The sequence below is a fragment of the Oncorhynchus nerka genome, linkage group LG20, assembly GCF_034236695.1.
Source record: "Oncorhynchus nerka isolate Pitt River linkage group LG20, Oner_Uvic_2.0, whole genome shotgun sequence".
NCBI classification, from domain to species: domain Eukaryota; kingdom Metazoa; phylum Chordata; class Actinopteri; order Salmoniformes; family Salmonidae; genus Oncorhynchus; species Oncorhynchus nerka.
In genome coordinates, this window is record NC_088415.1 from 45,150,133 (window position 1) to 45,175,154 (window position 25,022).

General features: G+C 40.8%; 1 protein-coding gene across 4 annotated transcripts in view; it reads right to left on the bottom strand.

Moving 5' to 3' along the window:
• Positions 1–8,739: 8,739 nt before the first annotated feature.
• LOC115102620 (TOX high mobility group box family member 2-like) overlaps positions 8,740–25,022 on the bottom strand; it is a 127,984-nt gene continuing 111,701 nt past the window's right edge. For 3 of the 4 annotated variants that reach the window (XM_029622754.2, XM_029622752.2, XM_065005547.1), the window contains 4 exons: positions 18,518–18,598; positions 13,219–13,590; positions 12,885–13,021; positions 8,740–10,224 (listed from right to left, as the gene is read on the bottom strand). In XM_029622754.2, the coding sequence (XP_029478614.1) occupies positions 10,182–10,224; positions 12,885–13,021; positions 13,219–13,590; positions 18,518–18,598 (633 nt within the window). In that variant the 3' untranslated portion in view covers positions 8,740–10,181. The remainder of the gene's footprint in view (positions 10,225–12,884; positions 13,022–13,218; positions 13,591–18,517; positions 18,599–25,022) is intronic. The other variant, XM_029622753.2, reaches the window with a different exon arrangement.

The following is a 25,022-nucleotide window of genomic DNA, read 5'->3' on the forward strand; positions in this document are numbered from 1 at the left end:
TGTATACTTTTGTCATGTTGTGAGTATCATAAGTGGATATTGACGGGTCTTTTCTCTTTCGAATGAGCGATTACTGCAAGTACAGATCTAAGCTTTCCCTACCCCAGTCCAAACCTTTTCTGACCCCAAGCCAGACCAGTTCAAGCCAAAAAACAAACAAAAACAAAACACCTAATGGCACTATTACAATCCGTATCGCTGAAGCATTACAGATTTAGCATTAGAAATGTGAAGGTCATTTCTGATTGAGCCGACATATCCAGAGTTTACCATGAATGCCATCTCTGCCAACACGGGAACATTGCATTTACATTTTTGTTGGGCTTTTAGCACTACATTTACGCGATATGGGTGGAATAGAGCCTTAATGAAATTCTGGAGGCACAAACATGTACATGTTACTGAATTAGGGACACAATGCAGTATAGAATGTTATTAACTGCTCCTATTATTCTTATTTTTTTAAAAATCCTCATTGAATTCTTGAATCGCTGGGAAAGTAGGGACAATAGCACAATAGGTCACTGCACTTACAGAAAGCACAAACTGTGAAGTAACTTGACAGGCACAGAGTTTACAGATAGAGTAAACACGGAAGTTTAGGGAATAGGGACGTTTAAATGGATTACTGATCGCTTTGTCTTGTAAGAGTATATTCATGACTGCCAGCATGAAGGAGAAACTGTCGGGGTACCTTCATATTTTTTGTGGCCCAAAATGCACCGCACAACATAGTTCAGGTGTGTACAAAGTCTTGCGTATTATGTACGACAAAGCCTTTGAATGTATTGAATGTTATGGTATAATACTTTTTATTATTTGAATCGGAAGAAACAATTGTACCTCTGTCAGTTATTGGGACTTAAATGTCAGTGACCATGGCGGGTATGTACAATAACCATGAAACTATTTTTGTTCAAAAGGTCTGGGTCTTTGTTTTGCGAAATGAATGAACTCATTTTTCTTTCACATATTTCACACATTTTATTGTATTATCATTCTCATTTTAAAACCCATCTAGGGAGTGATGCTGGAAATAATTGCAAGCTAAATCATGATGGTGCAATGCTTTGAATGTGTCAACATCTTTATTGCATCTGTCTATTTAAAATAAATAAGGATTTGTATTATTATGCACTTTCATGGGAAACAACGTCAGCTATTGCAAAGCTCAGCGACACTGGCTACATACAGACAACAACCCATTCCCACAACAAGATAACACATCTCCAAAGAACAAAATTGGCTATATGGAGGGTCTCGGAATACAACCACTATACCCAGTACTCCATGATCATCATCTGATATGAAGTGTTTGGATAATATTAGTCGTCACTCTATGTAATACGCTCTCTTTTGCGATTGTTTCTGTGTTGATTTCCAAAGCTAGTATCTAAGGCATGGATTAATGAACTCTGTGTTCATTGATTCCCAAACGGTAATAAGATTGAGGCATGCTCTGGGAAAGGAGTTCATATCCGCTAGGAAAGGAAATGAGGATGCTGCCTCTGTGATTTGAAGCCAGTCGCGGATCCACTAAGGATCATATTAAAGATGGTAGATTGTCTTGGTTCATAGATTTAGATAGTGGGCCCACTTCTTATGAAGCCTGTTTTAGCATGGCCTGAGCCATTGAGGACTTTTACAATTTTGAATTAGTCAAATGGGTGGGACTTCCTATGGGCTAAGGAAGGATACCATAATTCCAACACTCCTGAGCAAACATGTGATAACTGCAGGTGGCAGTAAATCACCATAGCTTGGCTTCATGCCTGTTCAGACAACACAATCCAGGTGGTGGTATGCACCCTTGATTACTGACTGTCGATAAACTTGTAGAAGCAGAAGAAGAAGAAATATACTACTTTAAAATGGAGATTGCCCTCAGTGGCACTGCTCATGATGTCACGGATGCCATTATGGCAAAGATGCAAAGGTGTGGCCTCTATCCAACTCTATGGCCTAGAAATACAGCTATGCATGGCGTGATGCCTTTTGACCAAAAGTCTTCATCAGGCATCTTTGAGATTGAAGGTTAATGTGTCACTAAAATCGAGGTGGAGCTCAGGTGGAATGTCAACATTAGATGATAGCAATAACAATATCTACACAATGTGTAATAAAGAGCAAAGAAAATAAAGACAGGGTTTGTCGAAATTTAGAGTGAATTTGTTCCATCTGTCATCATTACAGAGGGTCTGTTTGTAACTCTCACTCTTAACATGATACACAACTGCAATTTGTCTCCTGACAAATATCAATAGACCAAACAATTGCCAAGACATACTGTACCATCCAAACAGTAGATCCAAGTGCAGCTGTTAAAAGTGAAAGTTCAAAGTTTACTGCCTGTAGTCTAGTTTCGGAGTGGTCTACGATGGCGACACCTGCTCCTGTCCCTGAGCTGTTGCTGGCCGCTCTGGAAGGCTTGGTCATAGATTACCTGAAGAGATTTCAGTGGCACCTGACTATGAACGTGTTAGATGGCTTGTCTCCCATTCCAAAGGGCTGTCTGGAGAATGCTGACAGGCAAGATACTGTAGAGAAGATGATGAAGGAGCTGTGAAGATCTCACTGGAAATTCTGAGGAAGATCAACCAGAATGATCTCGCTATAAAGTTAGAGAGAGACACTCTAGGAAAGGTTCTGGCAATAAAAAAGACTGCATTTGATCAAAAGGAAGAACTGAAATCCAACAGGGAGTCTTTGAAAGAATCAAGAAAACGACTAAAGCATGGAGGTCCACATTGAGAAGCAATGTGCAGACATAGCGAGGCAGATAGAGAGAGTAGTTTGAGAAGTTTCACCATTTCCTTAGAGAGGAAGAGGAGGCCAGACTGGCTGGGCTGAGGCAGGAAGAACAGCAGAGGAGAAGAATATTGCCAGCTAGATGGAGAGAATTCAGGAGCAGATCTCTCTGAAACAAGACCTGTAAGAAAGACGACCTTACATTCCTCATGAGCTACAAACACACCCAGAACAACACACACCCCGGCCCACAGTTGGTCTCAGGAGCGCTTCTCAACGTGGCCAAACCCCTGGGAAACCTGCAGTTCAGAGTCTGGGAGAAGAAGAAAGAGTTGATCCAATACACTCCTGTGATTCTGAACCATAACACTGCAAACCCCTGTCTCTCTGTGTCTGATGATCTGACCAGTGTGAGATCCAGTGTGGAGGTGTCCTTTTACGACCCCAAAGATATGACACACATCTAAGCTCACAAAGACACCTTTACTGAGAGACTGTATCCATACTTCCTTGTTGGTCTGGCTGATGACGACAAAAACCTTGATATACACATCTGTCAAACAGAGGTGTCTCTGACTGTCATCTCACCATTGAAATTGTAGTTCAAAAAACGGGCTTCAATTTCTTTTCTGTTTAAGACATTATTTCAAATCATCATCCCAAACGGTCATTTTTTCTGTATAAGATTCTAGACCTTGAATTATTTTTTTATAAATATAAAATGTATAAATGTAAAATTATGTTTAGCTAATCCCTCTGTATGAGACATGTGATGTTAACAGTTCTGATGTGAACATGGCCCTAAAGTTGGGACTTAAGTAAAAAAAAAATGGAAGGTGCAGTAAAATCAAATGGAAGGTCAAATCAGTGAACCTTGGGAAATAGTACAGTAAGCACCATTGTGCCTTTTGGTTGTCTTCTATCACCTTTACATTAGCCAAAGAGTAAGAAATTCACAGATTAATTTGCATAATTTTTTGCCAATGCCTTACTTGATTATTTATTGGCATTATGGCATAATGTTATTGATTATAATGTGCTTGTGCACAACAAACAATGGTATTTTGAATTTCTGATCATTATTGTCTTCTTCTTCTTCTTCTTGTTCTTGTTCATCTTGTTCTTCAAATGTCAATCAAATGTATTCATAAAGCCCTTTTTACATCAGCAGTTGTCACAAAGTGCTTATACAGAAACCCAACCTAGACCCCAAAGAGCAAGCAATGCAAATCTAGAAGCACGGTGGCTAGGAAAAACTCCCTAGAAAGGCAGGAACCTAGGAAGAAACCTAGAGATGAAGTAGGCTCTGAGGGGTGAACAGTCCTCTTCTGGCTGTGCCGCGTGGAGATTGTGTACATGTCTATTAAGGTCAGATCAAAGATGACCAGCAGGGTCAAATAATAATCACAGTGGTTATAGAGGGTGCAACAGGTCAGAACCTCAGGAGTAAATAGCCGAGCATTCAGAGGTCGAGACGGCAGGTGCGGTAGAGAGACAGAAGATGACACAGGACACCACATAAGACAGGATAATGATACCAGATATAACAGACTGACCCTAGCCCCTGGTACATACATTTACATTTAACATTTAAGTCATTTAGCTCTTATCCAGAGCGACTTACACATTAGTGCATTCACCTTATGACATCCAGTGGAACAGTAGTGCATCTAAATCTTTTAAGGGGGGTGAGAGGGATTACTTTATCCTATCCTAGGTATTCCTTAAAGAGGTGGGGTTTCAGGTGTCTCCGGAAGGTGGTTGCATAGACTATTGAAGCATAGACACTGGGGACTGAGACAGTGGGAGTTAGGAGACACTTCTTCTTCTTCTTCTTCTTCTTTACCACCATGATCATCATCATTATGAACATCACGTGAAGAAACACATACGTTCATCAGAGGTGGTTCCCTGTTGATCATAGCACGTGTAACGTTTTCAAATGTGTTTTTCTTCCTGTAATGTAATAAATCAACTAATCATCCGAACTAGTTCCTCGACTCACCGCTTCTGACAGAGCCAACAACAATCTTGTAATGACTCGGTTTATCAGCCAGGTAATTAGGTACAAAAAGAGGAAATGTGTGTGTGTTCGTGCGTGTGTGTGTCGCTTGTGCATGCGTGTGTGTGTGTGCACGTGCATGCGTCTGTTCATGCGTGTGTTACGGGAATAGCTACCCAATAAACAAATCAGCATTAGTTAACTGTGGTCAGAAGATTATTGTTGCTTCCTTGTGGCCAGGTGTATTAAAGCTATCCTCTTTCTCGAGCTTAACAGAACATATAGCTGATTACCTGAAGATAACCTAGAAACTACCTGTGATTCACTCTGAAATATATGCTATTCAACTACAGCTACTCGTCTGAACTACTCAATGAATTTGTCTTTGCCCCCTGTCTCTGTCAAACTTGTTTTCACTCTCTCTTCCTCTCTCTCTCTCCCTCTCTCTCTCCCTTTCTCCCTCTCTCTCTCCCCCTCTCTCTCCCTCTCTCTCTCCCTCTCTCTCTCCCTCTCTCTCTCTCTCCCTCCCCCCCTCTCTCTCTCTCTCTCTCTCTCTCTCTCTCTCTCTCTCTCTCTCTCCCCCTCTCTCTCTCTCCCCCCCTCTCTCTCTCCCTCTCTCTCCCGCTCTCCCCCTCTCTCTCTCTCTCTCAGGTGACTATCATCATGGCGATGTTGTTGATCATCCTTCTGCTTCACTTTACATGATTGATTCATTGTGTGTGTGTCAACATTTGAATTTGGGAAATGCTATCATTATTCTGATAAGACCTTTTGCTATTTCAGATCCCTTACTGGAGGCCAATGATGGGGAACAACTCCTCCCTTTTGATAAGTGGTATATCGCCCCCTGCTGTAACAGGTCTGAATTGACCTCTTCACTGAATTCGCTAACCCTTCATCATCATCATAATTGATCACATATGATATATCCCTGTTACAGAGCCCTTACTGCAGACGAACCTTAAACAGATTCCTCCTATGGGTGTTTCATCTAACAGTAAGGCTGGGATTCAATCCCAGGCGTGTCATAGAGGTTCGCACTGGACAACCGTCAACACGCCTTTTCAAGGTAATTTACGCCTGAACTGACATTCGCAGCATTTACAATGAATGCGATCTCTGTAAACGTCGGCAGTCAGTGCGCTTCTCTGTAGTGGGCCTTGAATTGAATCCGAGCCTAAGAAGAAGTCTGTCTCAGCCAGGCTATGTAACCTATGATGAGGTGTGGTGTTTATATTGAGTGATGTCGCACTGCCTGTGTCTTTCCTCCCTACAGAGACTGAGGAGGTGAAGACACAGGGCAGGTTATGTCCTTCCAGCTGGACCAGATATGGGTCCCGCTGCTTTATGTTTGTCAGTACGCAGAGGACATGGCTTGAGGCAGAGGTACACCGATATTTTAAAACACGTCTTCCACTCGGAAAGATTCCATTCCGTCTACTCTGTATTGAGTCTAAAAAATATACAGTTTTGTAACAAACTCGCTTGTCAATACTGACTCTCTCTCTCAGCCTTCCTATAGCGACACTGTGTACACTCTGGGGCAAACCTTGCATCCGTACACAGTTCAGCAGAGCATCACTTTGTGCACTCTGGGGCAAACCTTGCGTCCATACACAGTTCAGCAGAGCATCACTTTGTGCACTCTGGGGCAAACCTTGCGTCCGTACACAGTTCAGCAGAGCATCACTTTGTGCACTCTGGGGCAAACCTTGCGTCCGTACACAGCTCAGCAGAGCATCACTTTGTGCACTCTGGGGCAAACCTTGCGTCCGTACACAGTTCAGCAGAGCATCACTTTGTGCACTCTGGGGCAAACCTTGCGTCCGTACACAGCTCAGCAGAGCATCACTGTGTGCACTCTGGGGCAAACCTTGCGTCCGTACACAGCTCAGCAGAGCATCACTTTGTGCACTCTGGAGCAAACCTTGCGTCCGTACACAGCTCAGCAGAGCATCACTGTGTGCACTCTGGGGCAAACCTTGCGTCCGTACACAGCTCAGCAGAGCATCACTGTGTGCACTCTGGGGCAAACCTGGCGTCCGTACACAGCTCAGCAGAGCATCACTGTGTGCACTCTGGGGCAATCCTTGCGTCCGTACACAGCTCAGCAGAGCATCACTTTGTGCAAGAGTTGGACGACATACGAGTGATTTTAACCTATGCTTGTATCGTAGGATTTGACCATGTTCAGGTACAGTGCCCATGAATTACACCACACCTAGCTATACAGTAGGTTTGGGAATACTTAGCACAGAGCCACACACGCAGGTTGTTGTGTGTACAACCCAAATGATGTACAACCCATTTGACACATTGGTTGTGATACATCTGAACTTTTTGTGATACAACATAGAGTTTGTATGTACAGAAATTATCACACAACCATTATCTGGTGTCTTCACAAAGCTTGTGTAGTTTCCAAAAAACTCTTAATTGTATCACAACCGTTGCCAAATGCGTTGTACATCAGCTGTACAACTTGAGTGTGTACGGAGCCTGATTTTGTGGCTTTAAAGAGATTCCCATCTGCCCTGGGTGAATAAATTAAATATTTCCTTCAGAACCGGGTGTGGCTTTGGAGTGAAGGGTGAAGATTGGATTACACTAGCTGGCACACAGGAGAACCCAACAATTACAGTACAATGGCAAGCGGGAGCCTTGTATGATGATGAACTCTGGAGGTACATTAAACCTACTGTCATTTGATCCTAATCACTCACCTCACCTTAAAAATCAATCAATTTCAATTGGAGATGTGATTTTTTTATCCTTGTTTCCCCTATAGGTGAGAAACGCTGGAATCATGAAATATGTAGAAACAAATATTATTTTGTGTGTTAAAATAATCTGTTAATAAATCCTGAGAAACTTCAACGGGAACAAAAAATGAAACTTTATGTAGTCCATATACCTGATACTGTATAGTAAACATGTTTTCATTCAGTGTTACTCAGAATCTTTGAACAGCATCACTGCTGTTGTCTGAACTACGTGATGATTCATGACTGAAATGAAACGTAATTATATTTTTTCCATCATTAGTATTTCCTTAATTCTGCCTTTAATGCTAAACGTTTTGTGATGTAACTGCTAAGAAATGCATGATATTCGCTGCTTTCTTTTTTATACAGACATTTTGTCAGACACGATTAAAAGGATAGTTCAGAGATTTTCCATTTTTAGATATTTGTTTCCTTACCTTGAAAGCGGTCTATGGACAAGGAGTGACTGCAATCCACACTTTAGTCTCTGAAAACAATTAACAACATTAGCATTTTGGGATCAATTTCTAGTTAAATCGAATTGTCCCTGTTAAGGATTCGAAAACATTCGTTTTACAGCAGTTATTGTTTAAGAACATGTTTCAGGCTAACACTAGAGGGCACTATATTATCATGTTTTGCAGTTACAAGCCGTGTGTGTGTGTGTGTGTGTGTGTGTGTGTGTGAGTGAGTGAGTGAGTGAGCGAGCGAGAGAGAGAGAGAAAGAGATAAAGAGAGGGAGAGAGAGAGAGAAGAAGAGGGATGATAGATTCAAAGAAAATTCTACCTCTAATCCATCTGTGAAATTCAGAAGTGTTTTTTTTTCATTTTCAGGTAGGCCTAGCAGTACAGCGCACACTGCATTAACTCTCATAGTCTTCTCATCTTCATAGTCTAACCTGATGAAAATGAAAACATGTTGTGTGAACAAATATATCTACATTGCTTCAGCCAACTATTAGCTAAATATCTGATATACAGTATGCACATAAAACTGTACATGATTGGTATACTTTAAGAATTGGTTGTAAGAAGTTTCCACCACTGTAAAATTCTTGAGAGAAAGTGTGTAAATGCAGTTTTCAAGCAGGGTGAAGAATTTGGACTCAGCCTATTACGTGAGGCAGCCAAGCCTTGAGAGGAAGTAGCCATCCACTCGCTAGCCTCACCATATAAACGTGATAAACCCCCTAAGAACAAGTCAAAATAAACAGAGACAGAGAGTTTATTTTCCACTTACATTTTATTACTGACAAAAGAAAACAAAAAAAAGCATCGCCACACAAAATGAACCAAATGCTGGCAAAAAGCCAATGCACCAGCAAGAAGTGATGTACAAATAATAATTATTCAAATTACCATGGAATTTAATAATAATAATAATAATAATGCACCCTGATGAAAACAAGCCAAAACGTTACTTCATATCATTCATAAATATGTGAAACCAGTCAATCGAATTAAATAGAATGACCATATTGCGTCCATAAACATGTTATTCAACTAAACTAAATGGGTTCTTTCATTGCTGGCTTTACAATTAAAAGTACATTTCGCAGGTTTGTACACAAATGAAATATCTACCAGTGACCATTCCTTATAAACTTAAATTGTGCTACAGTGAAAAACAATTTTTTTAAGAATGACATTTTTTCACAAAAAAGTGTAAAGATGAATTCAACACAATTTCTAAAACACCTAATAAAACTAGTCAAAAACTTTAAAACCCACTGTTATGCTTTTATCTTTAGTAACATTTCACATTTAGCAACATTTTATTTATTTCACCTATACAAGTGGTGCTGGGGAGTGGGGGGGTGTCGTCCGCTGGACCAGGAGAGGTTTAAACTAAGGAAGAGGTTTCACCATTGACCTCTGCGGTCCAGTCACATCCTGAGGACAGGCTAGAAAGTAGCAAGACCAGTGAACAGAGCTTTAACACAAGATTTAGTGTGTGTATTCCCTCACTGAATCCAGCACGCACAAAAATCACATAACCAAACAAAATAATGTAAAAAAAAAAAAAAAAAGCAAGGGATTGTGGTTAGATACACACATCTAGGCTTTGGGGGGCAGGTTCCATCTTGGTAGATATTTACAATCACTTTGACAAAAAAAGGGGGAAGCTCTTATTTGGAGCTGGGATGACATAAGGATGTTGTCTTTTTCTAATTTCACTTTGTGTTTTTGCTTTATTTTACGGGGTGTCTGTCTTTGCTGAAATAGTTGTATCCTCCCTTACTTAGTGAGGTGACTAGGTTCTAGGGTCCTGAATCTTAACCTAGACCCCTACAATGAATATGCTTACAGTATTGTTGGGCAGTACATGGCAAAACTGAGTAAAGACGAAAGGAAAAGCAAAATAGGAGAAAAATTAAACACTTTGAAAATGTCAAAACAAAGGCAGAAGACGTTTTTAGTCTTCGTGTACAGTATGTTGACGTGAGCTTGAAGCTTAAACCCCCCACAAAATGGAACATTCATGGAAAAAAGAAGCAAGGCTCCTGTCCAGTCTAAGTGCTTGGCAAATATGTGAAGTAGTAGCAGTCTTTGGGATTTTAAAAATCCTTCAGAAAAAAACAAGGAGGAGAAAGATACATTTGACGTTGTTGTTAATGAACATTTGTAAACTCCCTGGAGTCTTGACTTTTGGAGGTCCGTCAGCTTCAAGTGAGGTAGAGAGGCTTGTCCCGAGCTCCCATACCACTGCTGATGAAGAGAAGAGGGCGTCAAAATCCAATGAATTGAATGCCACTCAAAAAACATATATTTATTCTATTCAGTACTATTTATTTGGCAGAGAAGGAGAGCTGTGCGTAGCAGTGGAAGCATAGCATAGCAGTTTAAGTGAATGAACGTAGCAGTGGATGCATAGAGGTGGAAGTGAATGAACACAGTGATGTTGCATGATCTTGTCCAAAGGTGGGAGGTAAATTGTGAAGAGGAGTGGATTCAATATTGACTCCTGAAGGACACCTTGTGTGACATCCACACACCCTCACCAGTGGTTTTTCAGTAGGTCAAACTGTTGCCGGTCAGTGATGTAATTATTAAGTCAAATACGGAGCCACTTTTGTTTCAAAAGTATATTGTGAATTTTCAAAGTAGTACACAACTCCCAACTGGTAACACTTGTAACGCAGTCAGTCTTACATTTAAAACCTTTCATTGGGAATTCATTTGTCTGTAGACATCTTTCACGACACAACCATTGATCCAAAATATGTTTATTCTGAAATATAATGAATACATTGGTTTAATCACCAAAACACAACATAATGACACCTTCTCAATTTAGTTATTTTAACAACCAGTTAATCCAACAGCAAAAAATGTAATATTTCGTTCAAAAGTTTGGGTCACTTAGAAATATCCTTGTTTTTTAAAGAAAAGTACATTTTATTGTCCATTAAAATAACATCAAATTGATCAGAAATACAGTGTAGTCATTGTTAATGTTGTAAATGACAATAGTAGCTGGAATATCTACAGAGGCCCATTATCAGAAACCATCACTCCTGTGTTCCAATGACACGTTGTGTTAGCTAATCCAAGTTTATAATTTTAAAAGGCTAATTAGTCATTAGAAAACCCTTCTGCAATTATGTTAGCACAGCTGAAAACTGTTGTTCTGATTAAAGAAGCAATAAAACTGGCCTTCTTTAGACTAGTTGAGTATCTGGAGCATCAGCATTTGTGAGTTCGATTACAGGCTCAAAATGGCCAGAAACAAATAGCCTTTTTTCTGAAACTCATCAGTCAATTCTTGTTCTGAGAAATGAAGGTTATTCCATGCGAGAAATTGCCAAGAAACTGAAGATCTCGTACAACAGCGCAAACTGGCTATAACAGAACAGCGCAAACTGGCTCTAACCAGAATAGAAAGAGGAGTGGGTAACTGAGTAAGAGGACAAGTACATTAGTGTCTAGTTTGAAAAACAGACGCCTCACAAGTCCTCAACTGGCAGCTTAATTAATTAGTACCCGCAAAACACCAGTCTCAACATCGACAGTGAAGAGGCGATTCCTGGATGCTGGCCTTCTAAAGCAGTGTGAACCCCCCCAACCCATCAAGCAACTTCATTTTGGATACATGTTTACTGTTTTGGACTTTATGGATTATTTGTGTATTGTATTGATATTGTATTACTGCACTGTAGGAGCTAAAAAAATGATTGCATGCCTCATCCATGGCCCGAAGGAGGGTGTTACGCTCATGGGGATGGCAATCATACATCTTCCATCATGTACTGTATTTTAAAAGTATTGTATTGTACATAATTATTATAGTGTTCCTGTACATGGCTCAGTTCATAAGCACATGGCCTAGCAACACCAGAGTTTTGAGTTCGATTTTCACTGGGGTCACATACCCCACTGCGTGAACTGTTGTCACATTGGACAACAGTGTCTGCTACGCAAATGGTATACAGTATATTATGGTATTACAGTACTGTAATGGCCAATGCAATTTTAGTAAAGCAACTTAATTTTGGATTCATGTTAACTGTTTTGGATTTTATGGATTATTTGCGTATTGTATTGTATTGATATTGTATTACTGCACTGTAGGAGATGAAAACACAAGCATTTAGCTGCACCTGCTAACATCTGCTAATATGTATACACAACCAATAAACTTTGAATTGATTTGTTACATACAATACATCTCTGATTTTGTCAATATCAGATTACAAAAAATGTACTGTGAAGTAAAATCATAATAGTCATCATCATAGTAGTGCAATCGAGTATATACAACTTTCTACGTTTCTACTTCACAGACATAAATGTTCATTATGTAGTTCTCAAAAATCTGTAGTAGACAAACCATGTCAAATCTGTTTACATGTCAAATCTCTAGGTTTACCAAATGTTTAAGTGATCATCAATTAAGTCGGATTTAGTATTGGTAAAATTACTTTTAACAAAAGATGAGAGAATCATAACAAAAGTACTGTGAGTATTTCATTGTGAAAGGCAATTACTTTATATAAAAAAAAATGTATTGCAACATGAAACATGTATGTGAAACACTGAGTACGTTTGGTGAAAAAGTGGGTTTATGATGTTTTGGTGCTTAGAGTTTTGAAACAAATGCCTTTTTGATGATCTGTTTTGAGTTTTGCACTAAGAGTTACCATAAACTTGTGAATATTGCACCAAAGCGGTAAAACATATTGTTGATTTCATCAGAATAGCAACTGTGAGTCACACTTTCTCACAGTGTAGGGAAAAGTGTTATTTCACTACTGTGGCTTTTGAATAAACAGCACAGTGTCCATTTTAAGACGCACTCAGCCTCACTCTGGCAAAGGAATGTTGATAAGACTGTTACTCGTCCCAGTAGGGTATCAGGGCATGCTCACCTGCAATGGTTGGGCCCACAGTCCCGGTTGCAGTACTCGCCGTCCCAGTCTGGGTTCTGTCCATGCCCTGGGTTGGGCGCCCCCGGGGACTGGGACCCCCCCACACTGTTCTGGTAATCCTGAATGTGAGAGAAACCCTGGAGCAGAAGAGAAGACAGAGGAGTGCTCTGTTAAAAAACGCTACCACTTCAAATGCTCCAATTTGGTTGGTGGGCTTCCCAGTAGCATGACGTTCACGTCTACTGCAGGCAATAGGGTCAATGCTCAACTTGTTTCCCCACAACTCTGAATGGCCAAGCAGGGCTGAATGCTGGAGAACAGAGATTGGACTAACCTGTTGGCTGAGAGGAGGTGAGTGCAGAGACCCCTGGAGCCCCATTGAGTGCGACTGAACCTGCTGCATGCGCAGGGAACTCTGGTGCAGGGCGAGCTGGGAGGGGTGGAGGGGTGGGCTGATCTGGAAGGGGGAGGGGGGTGAGGCACTCATGCTGGGCGGCAGCATCTGGGATTGGCTGAGGGTCCGGGCCAGGGCGTGGTGGGGCGGACCGGCGAAGCTCTGCAGGTCCGACAAGGGGAAGGAGCCGGGGCCCAGACTGTAGGGGGAGGAGGCCTGCGGGGGCACACTGTACAGGGGCTGCTTGGGGGGCAGCATGTGTGAGGGCTGGCTGCTTTGGGAGCTTTTTGGTTCGACAGGGTCATTGTAGGGCTGGAGGGGAGAAATACAAAACAAAGAGGATGTAGGAAGTAGGAAGGTTAGGATATTTTGTAAAAGGTGTAAAAACTCTCACATTTTTATTGCGATTTCATATACTGTTGACCCCCCTGTTGAACCCCCTGTTGACCCCCCCCCTCCCCAACTAATCTCTGATACATGAAAAAGGCCCTATAGCACCATTCAAGTGTTATTCAGGATCCTACTCAGGGTCCAGGCGGTGTCAGAGATAGGCACTAAAAATTGTCAAAGACCCCACCCAGCCACCCCAGTCATAGACGGTTCTCTCTACTACTGCATGGCAAGCGGAGTGCCATGTCTAGGACAAAAAGGCTTCTCAACAGTTTTTACCCCCAAGCCATAAGACTCCTGAACAGGTAATCAAATGGCTACCCGGACTATTTGCATTGTGCCCCCCCCAACCCCTCTTTTATGCTGCTGCTACTCTCTATTTATCATATATGCATAGTGTCACGTTCTGACCATCATTCGTATGTGTTTTCCTTGTTTTAGTGTTGGTCAGGACGTGAGCTGGGTGGGCATTCTATGTTGTGTGTCTGGTTTGTCTATTTCTATGTTTGGCCTGATATGGTTCTCAATCAGAGGCAGGTGTTAGTCATTGTCTCTGATTGGGAATCATATTTAGGTAGCCTGTTTTGTGTTGGGTTTTGTGGGTGATTGTTCCTGTCTCTGTGTTTGCACCAGATAGGGCTGTTTAGGTTTTCGCACGTTTATTTGATTTTGTTAGTTTATTCATGTATAGTGTCTTTATAAATTAAACATGAATAACCACCACGCTGCATTTTGGTCCGCTTCTCCTTCACCACAGGAAAACCCTTACACATAGTCACTTTAACTATACATTCATGTACATACCACCTCAATTGGGCCGACCAACCAGTGCTCCCGCACATTGGCTAACCGGGCTATCTGCATTGTGTCCCACCCACCATCCGCCAACCCCTCTTTTACGCTACTGCTACTCTCTGTTCATCATATATGCATAGTCACTTTAACTATATATACATGTACATACTACCTCAATCAGCCTGACTAACCGGTGTCTGTATGTAGCCTCACTACTTTTATAGCCTGTCTTTTTACTGTTGTTTTATTTCTTTACCTACCTATTGTTCACCCAATACTTTTTTTTCACTATTGGTTAGAGCCTGTAAGTAAGCATTTCACTGTCTACACCTGTTGTATTCGGTGCACGTGACAAATACACTTTGATTTGATTTATTCATAAGGACACACGCAAATGTTTCAAAAGGTTGAACGAAAACAAGTGTTTCTTTTTGGACAAGTTCAGATAGTCTCTCCCTATTATGACCCATTTCCGTGTTGTGCCAAATGAATGCGACCAACTAGTGCTGGGTCATGTGTGATGCACAGGGTTGCAAAGCTAAAGGTTTACCATAGTTACAGGAATCTTCAGTAATTTTGGTAATTAACAGAAAATCTATGGCAATCTATCGGAACTTTCGTCATTTATACTTGAATAACTTCATAAAAAGTAATTATATATATAGTATTCATTTGTTATATCTGTGTCCATATTGTCCATTCATTTCTAGTAGATAGACCATATGGTTCAAGAGAAAATAGCCTAATTAATGAAAAGGGCATCTAATCAACAATGGCATTATTTTCAATTAACTCTTCCAACTATCAGTTTGAAGCCAAAAGTTTTACAACAAATACATACTGACATAGTAAAATAAATGTGTAATTTTTAATTTATTTTTAATTTCATGCTTACCTCCTCGGTAACACTTTACATTACAGTCATATCCATGTCATAATATGTCATCACAGCTGGTATAACTTGTCATAACCTGTGATAATATATTCATAACACTGTCATGACACAAATTTTCAGACCTGTTGTGACATATATTGCATTATTTTATGGCTGGTTATGACACAGTACATACAGTAAGAGTGTCAAAACCCACAAAACCTACCGCACAAGGCAAAATATTAAATGAAACCATAGCCTACATGTCAATAGTATGTGTATGTTATTATAACATTTTCTGAAACGGATCATATTGACCATATTAAATTATCATTGTAATTGCACAGAAATTGAAGTCAGACATGCACCTCCCCCAATGCTCTATTGCTGATGACCGGGATGAACGCAGGAGCAGATGTCAGGAGCAGGACAAGACAACCCATTGACTGATGACTGACATAAGGCTATGTAAGTAATTGGCCTATCTGGTTTATATGATTATGGTGGTCATAATGCTTCTTGACAGTGTCATAAAGTGTATTTTCTGCAAGTTATTTAAAATATATTTTAAAAAAAACATAACTATAAACATCATTTATTTGAGCTGTTCTTGCTATAATACAGAATATTTTTTATTTTTTTTACCAAATAGGGCTATCTTCTGTATACCACCCCTACCTTGTCACAACACAACACAACACAGTTCAAACGCATTAAGAATGAATGAAATTCCACAAAATAACTTTCAACAAGGCACACCTCTTAATTGAAATGCATTCCAGTGACTACCTCATGAACCTGGATGAGAGGATGCTAAGAATGTGTAAAGCTGTCATCAAGGCAAAGGGCGACTACTTTGAAGAATCTCAAATCTAAAATATATTTTGATTTGTTTAACAATTTTTTTGGTACTACATTATCCCATGTTATTTCATAGTTTTGATGTCTGCACTATTATTCTACAATGTAGAAAACAGTCCAAATAAAGAAAAACCCTGGAATGAGTAGGTATGTCCAAACTTTAGACTGGTACTGAAATAAATCATTCTCGCTACTATTATTCTGACATTTCACATTCTTAAAATAAAGTAGTGATCCTAACTGACCTAAGACAGGGAATTATTACTAGGATTAAATGTCAGGAATTGTGAAAAACTGAGTTTAAATGTATGTAGTTTAAATGCATTCGGTGTATGTAAACTTCCGACTTCAACTGTACATATAAATATACTGTACATATAAATATACTTAAGTATCAAAAGCAAACGTAACTGATAAAATATACGTAAGTATCAAAAGTAAAAGTATAAATAATTTCAAATTCGTTATATTAAGCAAACCAGACACCACCATGGTCTTGTTTTTTATTTATTTGCGGATAGCCAGGGGCACACACCATCATTTAAAAACGAAGCGTGTGTGTTTAGTGAGTCCACCAGTTCAGAGGCAGTAGGGATGACCAGGGATGTTCTCTTGAGAAGTGTGTGCATTTGACAATTTCCTTTCCTGCTTAGCATTGAAAATGTAATGAGTACTTTGGGTGTCAGGGAAATCTATGGAGTAAAAATGACATTGTTTTCATTTGGAATTTAGTGAAGTAAAAGTTGGCAAAAATATGAATAGTTGAGTAAAGTACAGATACGCAAATAAAACTACTTAAGTTGTACTTTCAAGTATTTTTTCTTAAGTACTTTACACCACTGAATATATGTCACAACGTGTAACATATTGGTCATGACAGTATTACGACCATATTGTGACAGGTTATGTATGACTAGTTATGTCAGCTGTTATGACATATTATGACATGCCATAACATGTTATGACGCTGGGTGTCAAGTAAAGTGTTACCAAACCCTCATATTAAACACCAAAAGGTATTCACTTAGTGGATGGTTTATTTTTAGGTTTTGTCAACAACAACAAAAATGTAATCATCTTATTTAATTTAATAATTGCATATATTTTGATAATGAGGCTACACAGAGGACCAGAGATAATTACAAACACCCAGAAGGGCCAAGTACTCAGAAGGGCCAATAGATGTCTTGTGACAGATTACATAAAATCTTTGAAAGATATCAAAAGACTTATTGACTCTTTATGTACATCATGGGTGCATCATTCAGAGCAGGTGCAGCCCTCGCCTTGCTCCCCCCTCCCCCGCCCAACCCCTATGATGAGCTGTCAGATTGCTTATCTGAACCTATCAGTGTTGATTACAGGGGCAATGGTGCCCATTTGTATGAATTGTTGCCGGGCCACCGGATAATGATCAATGGACACCTTGACAGATGGATGGGAATGGAGAGGGCACACATACATATACACACATATACACACACACGCACAAGCACACGCACACAGGAAAATGAGACTGTTTGCCAGAAGAACAAATGGAATGACAAAAGGAATCTCCCCGACGCTACATTGTGGGCTGTTAACGCAACCCGGCACTAAACAACACAATTCCACCATTCCTTCCTTCCTCTCCATGTTGCTGCGTAAGAAATAGTGTGCCATCACTCATAGGAAACAAGGAGAATGTCATATATCTAAATTAGCAGCAAGGTGTCACACTGAAAAAATTTGACAAAAACCCAATTATGTGTAGCGTTGAATTGGATGTGCACTCCCAAGCAATGCAACAGGAGACACAATGGGTGCATCAATAACAACAACAAACCAAGAGTTCCATGCATGTGTCTTGTATGAATAGCCATAGACAAGATATATCCTATGAAGACAGATACAGATAACGTCCCAATGAAATATATATAAATAAAATAAAATAAAGTCGTTTTGTGACATGCGCCGAATACAACAGGTGTTGATTTCACTTGTTGAAATGCTTAATATATTGTATACAAATAGAGGGCATACATACAGGCCCTACAACCAATAACATCAAAATATGCCCTTTCTAACCAAGCTTCTTTACTGAATAGCTCTTTTGGCATACAGGAGGGAAAAGTATGACATTCCCTCTTGCGGAACAACTGTCCCAACACCGACCCCCAACCCCAACTCCAACCCCCAACCTATGGAAATAAGGTATTGTTATAGTCTTGTTGCATCACCCTACCTCCACTCTCCGTTAGCCCCTCCCCCACCATTAGCTGCGATTTTTCATCCAATCCATCATCACTTTAAGCAAGCCTGGCGTGTCATAAGCGTTACCTTGGAAACGAGACTGGCTCTGTACGTGGCGAGGGCTTTCAGGTACTCTTTCTTGGCTGCTTCGGTTTTCCTCTTGTACGCCTGGAAATCAAAGGAAAAAGAGAGTGAGATGAGGTCTACCCACATACAAACATAGAAATGTGCACATAAACACACTCTCACAAATGGTTCACTTTCCATTGGAGCCAATGGAACAGAACCCTTCCATTTCCACATCATACTACATTCGTATGTCCTCATTTCCTCCATTTTAGAAAGACATAATTTCTATACTAGAGAAATTAACTGGCACTCTCCATCATTTTAACACTGCAACACCCATTGCACCATACACTCATAAACTGACAAAGTAAAAATATGTTGTTCTGCCCCTGAACAAGGCAGTTAACCCACTGTTCCTAGGCCGTCATTGAAAATAAGAATTTGTTCTTAACTGACTTGCCTAGTTAAATAAAGGTAAAATAAAAAGAACTCAAAATGTTGGTGCAATTCTATAAAATAAATACATGGTTTGTGAGTGTGCATGCGTGTGTTATGTGTGTGCACCCACGTGTGTGTACGTGTGCCTGTGCATGCATGTGTGTGCGAGTGTGTGTGTGTGTGTGTGTATGTGTTCGCGCATGTTGGCATGTGTGTATGTCGAGGGGGGTTGTAAATAACAAGCACACAGTAAGCCCCAAGAGACCAGGGTTGTGGGGTAAATAACACTTAAGCCCTGATGCACCATTGGTTGCTTCCAGTGAATACATCATAATGGATTAAAATTCCATAAGGACAGCATTGCAGCATTTTAATTGACAGTTGATTCTAAAATGGATATAAATACAAACAGTATTCAGAACCCTTGACTTTTTATACATTTTGTTATGCCACAGCTAGGAATGCATAATATATCGGTGAACATATATCGGAATCGGACGATATTAGCTAAAAATGCCAACATCGGTATCGGCCCGATGTCTAGTTTAACGCCGATGTTAAAAGCCGACATCAAAGCACACGTGCAACACAGCATTCTTAACCTAGCTCACAATGTCTGCTGTGTGGATTGAGCAGTCAACAAGTCGAACAGTCATTTGAAAGAGTAAAACAATTTCAGCCAGACAACTCAAAGGCCAAGATAATAGAATTCATTCCGCTTGACAATCAACCATTCTCTGTCGTGGGTGATGTTGGCTTTCACCGACTGGTCAAGCACCGGTACACATTACCAAGTGCGCTATTTTTCAGATGTTGCCCTACCGGATTTACCCAGTATTAGTGTCAATGCTATTAGCTTCATGACATACATACTATGGAACGCCGTTTGGGTCTTGGCGTGTCTAAAAAGCTACAGTAGCACTGTCAAAGCTGTACAAAAGTCTGCAAACAAGCAAACACCCGCCACGAACGATTTGTTTATAATACCGCGTTGGTAATAAAGCATAATTTGTTCGACCTTAACTTTTAGCTTTGGCTAGCTTTGGCTTGGTACCTAGCTAGCACTAATACAACCAGCCTGAAAACAATGACCAGTAGAAACTGCAGTCATTTTCATTATTCTTAGCAATGATTTAGGAATCATTGTGAGTAAGTACTAGCTAGGTTGCCACTTGCTGTTCGCCTATTGAAATTGAACTTCAGTTCATGAAAACAAATAGCTAGCCAGCTACTTAACCTTGTTGCCCAAAGCTAATGTTATAAGCAGCCAGCTAGCTTCATCTGGCTAGTGAGGCTCGATCGGACCGGGTTATGTGTTGTGAAGCTAGCCACAATAAGGATTAGGCACAATAGTGGAATTTGCGGTTTTCCATCAAAATATAAGAACTTCACATAGATGTGTACAACCACCATTAAAAATATAATAACTGTCTTATAAATTAGGGTTCTTTTAGATTATATAGTTAGCTAGCTAGCTATAGCTACTGAAACAGATTATGTCGTTTTACCTATGTTTTTGGGGAAGAACATTGTTTGCATCCATGAGCTAGCTAGCTTTTTTTTCTGACCAGCAATGTAGGTGCACGAGACAACTTACCAGCATCATAGCATACGTATCTATGAATCGTTGTGATATATGAAATACGCGTGATAGTGTAATCAATGTGTAATAACTACATAAAAAATTTATGAACGCATTAAATTATTATGTGACGGGCAGTCATATTCAGGTCCTGATTGCTCAACAAGCTTATTTGACACGTCAAGTGACATTATTTGACATTTGACATTATTTGACCCAAATGGCGTTCCATAGAAATCCTGGTTGAGAATGAAACCACTGAACAAATGAACAACGAAACAAGAAATATGGGGACATGCGTAAATGCCAACAAATAACTTTTTTGGTCAGTGCGGTGTGTGTGTGTGTGTGTGTGTGTGTGTGTGTGTGTGTGTGTGTGTGTGTGTGTGTGTGTGTGTGACCATAATTTAACTAGGCAAGTCAGTTAAGAACAAATTCTTATATACAATGACGGCACGGACGACGCTGGGCCAATTGTGCATCACCCTATGGGACTCCCAATCATGGCCGGATGAGATACAGCCTGGATTCAAACCAGGGACTGTAGTGACACCTCTTGCACTGAGATGCAGTGCCTTAAACCGCTGTGTCATTGCGTGTGTGTGTTAACTATTTAACTGTACTAGAATGCATAAAAGCCCGCTAAAATTATAAATATCTGTTATCGGAATCTGTTTTTTTGTCAAGGAAAATATCGGATATCGGTATCGGCCAAAAATGTAATATCGGTGCATCACGCCCTGACCGTAGATTGCTTTGTATGTTTCTATTTTTTGTTTGGGCAGGGTGTGATGTGGGTGGGCATTCTATGTTTGTATGTCTAGGTTTTGTATTTCTATGTTTTGGCCGGGTATGGTTCTCAATCAGGGACAGATGTCTTTCATTGTCTCTGATTGAGAACCATACTTAGGTAGGCTGTTTTCCCTGTTAGTTGTGGGTTGTTATTTTCTGTTTAGTGTTTGTCAGAACTGTCAGAACTGTTTCGGGCTATTCTTTTTGTTATTTTGTATTCAGTGTTCAGTCAGAATAAATAATATGAACACATAGCACGCTGCACCTTGGTCTTCACCGTCTTCCAATGAATGCCGTTACAGCCTTATTCTAAAATGGATTGAATAATTTTTCCCCCTCATCAGTCTAAACACAATACCCCATAATGACAAAGCAAAAACAAATTTGTGGAAATGTTTGCAAATGTATTAACAATAAAAAAACTTTACATAAGTATTCAGACCTATTGCTATGAGACTGAAATTGAGCTCATGTGCATCCTCTTTCCATTGATCATCCTTGAGATGTTTCTACAACTTGATTGGTGCCCACATGTGATAAATTAAATTGATTAGACATGATTTGGAAAGGCACACACCTGTCTATATAAGGTCCAACAGTTGACATTGCATGTCAAAGCAAAAACCAAGGCATGAGGTCGAAGGAATTGTCCATAGAGCTCCGAGACAGGATCTGGGAAAGGGCACCAAAACATTTCTGCAGCACTGAATGTTCCCAAGAACACAGTGGCCTCCATCATTCTAAAATGGAAGAAATTTGGAACCACCAATACTCTTCCTACAGCTGACCGCCCGACCAAACTGAGCAATCGGGGGAGAAGGGCCTTGGTCAGGGAGGTCACCAAGAACCCAATGGTCATTCTGACAGAGCTCCAGAATTCTGTTCTGGGAGAATTCTGGGAGAACCTTCCAGAAGGAAAACCATCTCTGCAGCACTCCACTGATTAGGCCTTTCTGGTAGAGTTGGAAGCCACTCCTCAGTATAAGGCATATGACAGCCCTCTTGGAGCTTGCCAAAAGGCACCTAAATGACAAACCAGGAGAATCAAGATTCTCTGGTCTGATGAAACCAATATATAACTTTTTGGCCTGAATGCTAAGCATCATGTCTGGAGGAAACTTGGCACCATCCCTATGGTAAAGCATGGCGGTAGCAGCATCATGCTGTCGGGATGTTTTTCTGCTGCAGGAACTGGGAGACTAGTCAGGATCGAGGGAAAGATGAACAGAGCAAAGTACAGGGAGATCCTTGATGAAAACCTGCTCCAGAGCGCTCAGGACCTCAGACTGGGGCAAAAGTTCACCTTCCAACAGGAAAACGACCCTAAGCACACAGCCAAGACAACGCAGGAGTGGCTTCGGGACAAGTCTCTGAATGTCCTTGAATGGCCCAGCCAGAGCCTGGACCCATCCAGTGTTTGAGAGGATTTGTAGAGAAGAATGGGTAAAACTCCCCAAATACAGGTGTGCCAAGCTTGTAGCGTCATATCCAAGAAGACTTGAGGCTGTAATCGCTGCCAAAGGTACTTCAACAAAGTATGGAGTAAAGGGTCTGACTAATATTTCAGTTGTTGTTTTTTTAATACATTTGCTAACATTTCTAATAACCAGTTTTTTTGTCATTATATGGGCATTATGTGTTGATTGATGAGGGGAAAAAACAGTTTCAATCCATTTTTAGAAAAAGGCTGTAACGTAACAAAATGTGGAAAAAGTCAAAGGGTCTGAATACTTTCCAGATGCAAAATACATGGGATGGGGCATGTACACTGGTTGTATAAAACATTAAGAACACCTGCTCTTTCAATAACATAGAATGACCAGGTGAATCCAGGTGAAACCTATTATCCTTCATTGATGTCACTTATTAAATCCACGTCAATCAGTGCAGATGAAGGGGAGGAGACAGGTTAAAGAAGGATTTTTTAAGCCTTGAGACAATTGAGACATGGATTGTGTATGTGTGCCATTCAGAGGGTGAATGGGCAAGACAACACACTTTAAGAAGGTGTTCCTAATGTTTTGTTCACTCAGTGTGTATAGATACACATCACAGCCAAAAGTATATGGACATCCCTTCAAATTAGTGGATTCGGCTATTTCATCCACACCCGTTGTATAACATCGACAAACATTGGTAGTAAAATGGCCCGTTCTGAAGAACTCAGTGACATTCAAAGTGGCACCGTCATAGGATGCCACCTATCCAACAAGTCAGTTCGCATAAAAATCGTCTGTCCTCGGTTGCAACACTCACTACCGAGTTCAAAATTGACTCTGGAAGCAACGTCAGCAGAAGAACTGTTCATCAGAAGGTTCATAAAATGGGTTTCCATGGCCGAGCAGCTGCACACAAGCCTAAGATAACCATGCGCAATGCCAAGCGTTAGTTGGAGCATTGTAAAGCTTGCTGCCATTGGATTCACGAGCAGTGTTGTGATGAATCACGCTTCACCATCTGGCAGTCCAACAGATGAATCTGAGTTTGGCGGATAACAGGAGAACGCTACCTGCCCCAATGCATAGTGCCAACTAGAAAGTTTGGTGGAGGAGGAATAATGGTCTGGGGCTGATTTCATGGTTTGGGCTAGGCCCCTTAGTTCCAATGAAGGGAAATCTTAACGCTACAGCATACAATGACATTCTAGACAATTCTGTGCTTCCAACTTTGTGGCAACAGTCTGTGGAAGGCCCTTTCCTGTTTCCGCATGACAATGCCCCGTGCACAAAGCGAGGTCCATACAGAAATGGTTTGTCGATGTGGAAGAACTTGACTGGCCTGCACAGAGCCCTGACCTCAACCCCATAGAACACCTGGGGGATGAAATGGAACACCGACTGCGAGCCAGGCCTAATCGCCCAACATCAGTGCCCAACCACACTAATGTTCTTGTGGCTGAATGGAAGCAAGTCCCCGCAGCAATGTTCAAACATCTAGTAGAAAGCCTTCCCAGAAGAGTGGAGTCTGTTACAGCAGCATAGGGGAGATCAACTCCATATTAATGCCCATAAAGCAAAGATTGCACCGTTTTACGGGCGCCGAACCAATTGTGCTATTATGTGGGGGGTTTTCGGTTATTTGTAACTTATGTTGTACATAATGCAGGGAAACTTAAATCAGTTTTACCTCATTTCTATCAGCATGTTAAATCTGAAACCAGAGGGAAAACAATTCTAGATCACCTTTACTCCCCACACAGAGACGCGACAAAGCTCTCCCTCACCCTCCATTTGGCAAATCTGACCATAATTCTATCCTCCTGATTCCTGCTTACAAGCTAAAATTAAAGCGGGAAGCACCAGTGACTCTAAAAAAGTGGCCAGATGAAGCAGATGCTAAACTACAGGACTGTTTTGCTAACACAATCTGGAATATGTTCTGGGATTCTTCCGATGGCATTGAGGAGTACACCACATCAGTCACTGGCTTTATCAATAAGTGCATCAGGGCGTCATCCCCACAGAGACTGTACGTACATACCCCAACCAGAAGCCATGGATTACAGGCAACATTCGCACTGAGCTGCCGCCTTCAAGGTGCGGGACCCAGAAGCTTACAAGAATTTCTGCAAAGCCCTCCGACGAACCATCAAACAGGCAGTGCCAATACAGGACTAAGAATGAATCGTACTACACCGGCTCCGACGCTCGTCAGATGTGGCAGGGCCTGCAAACTATTACAGACTACAAAGAGAACCACAGCCGCAAGCTG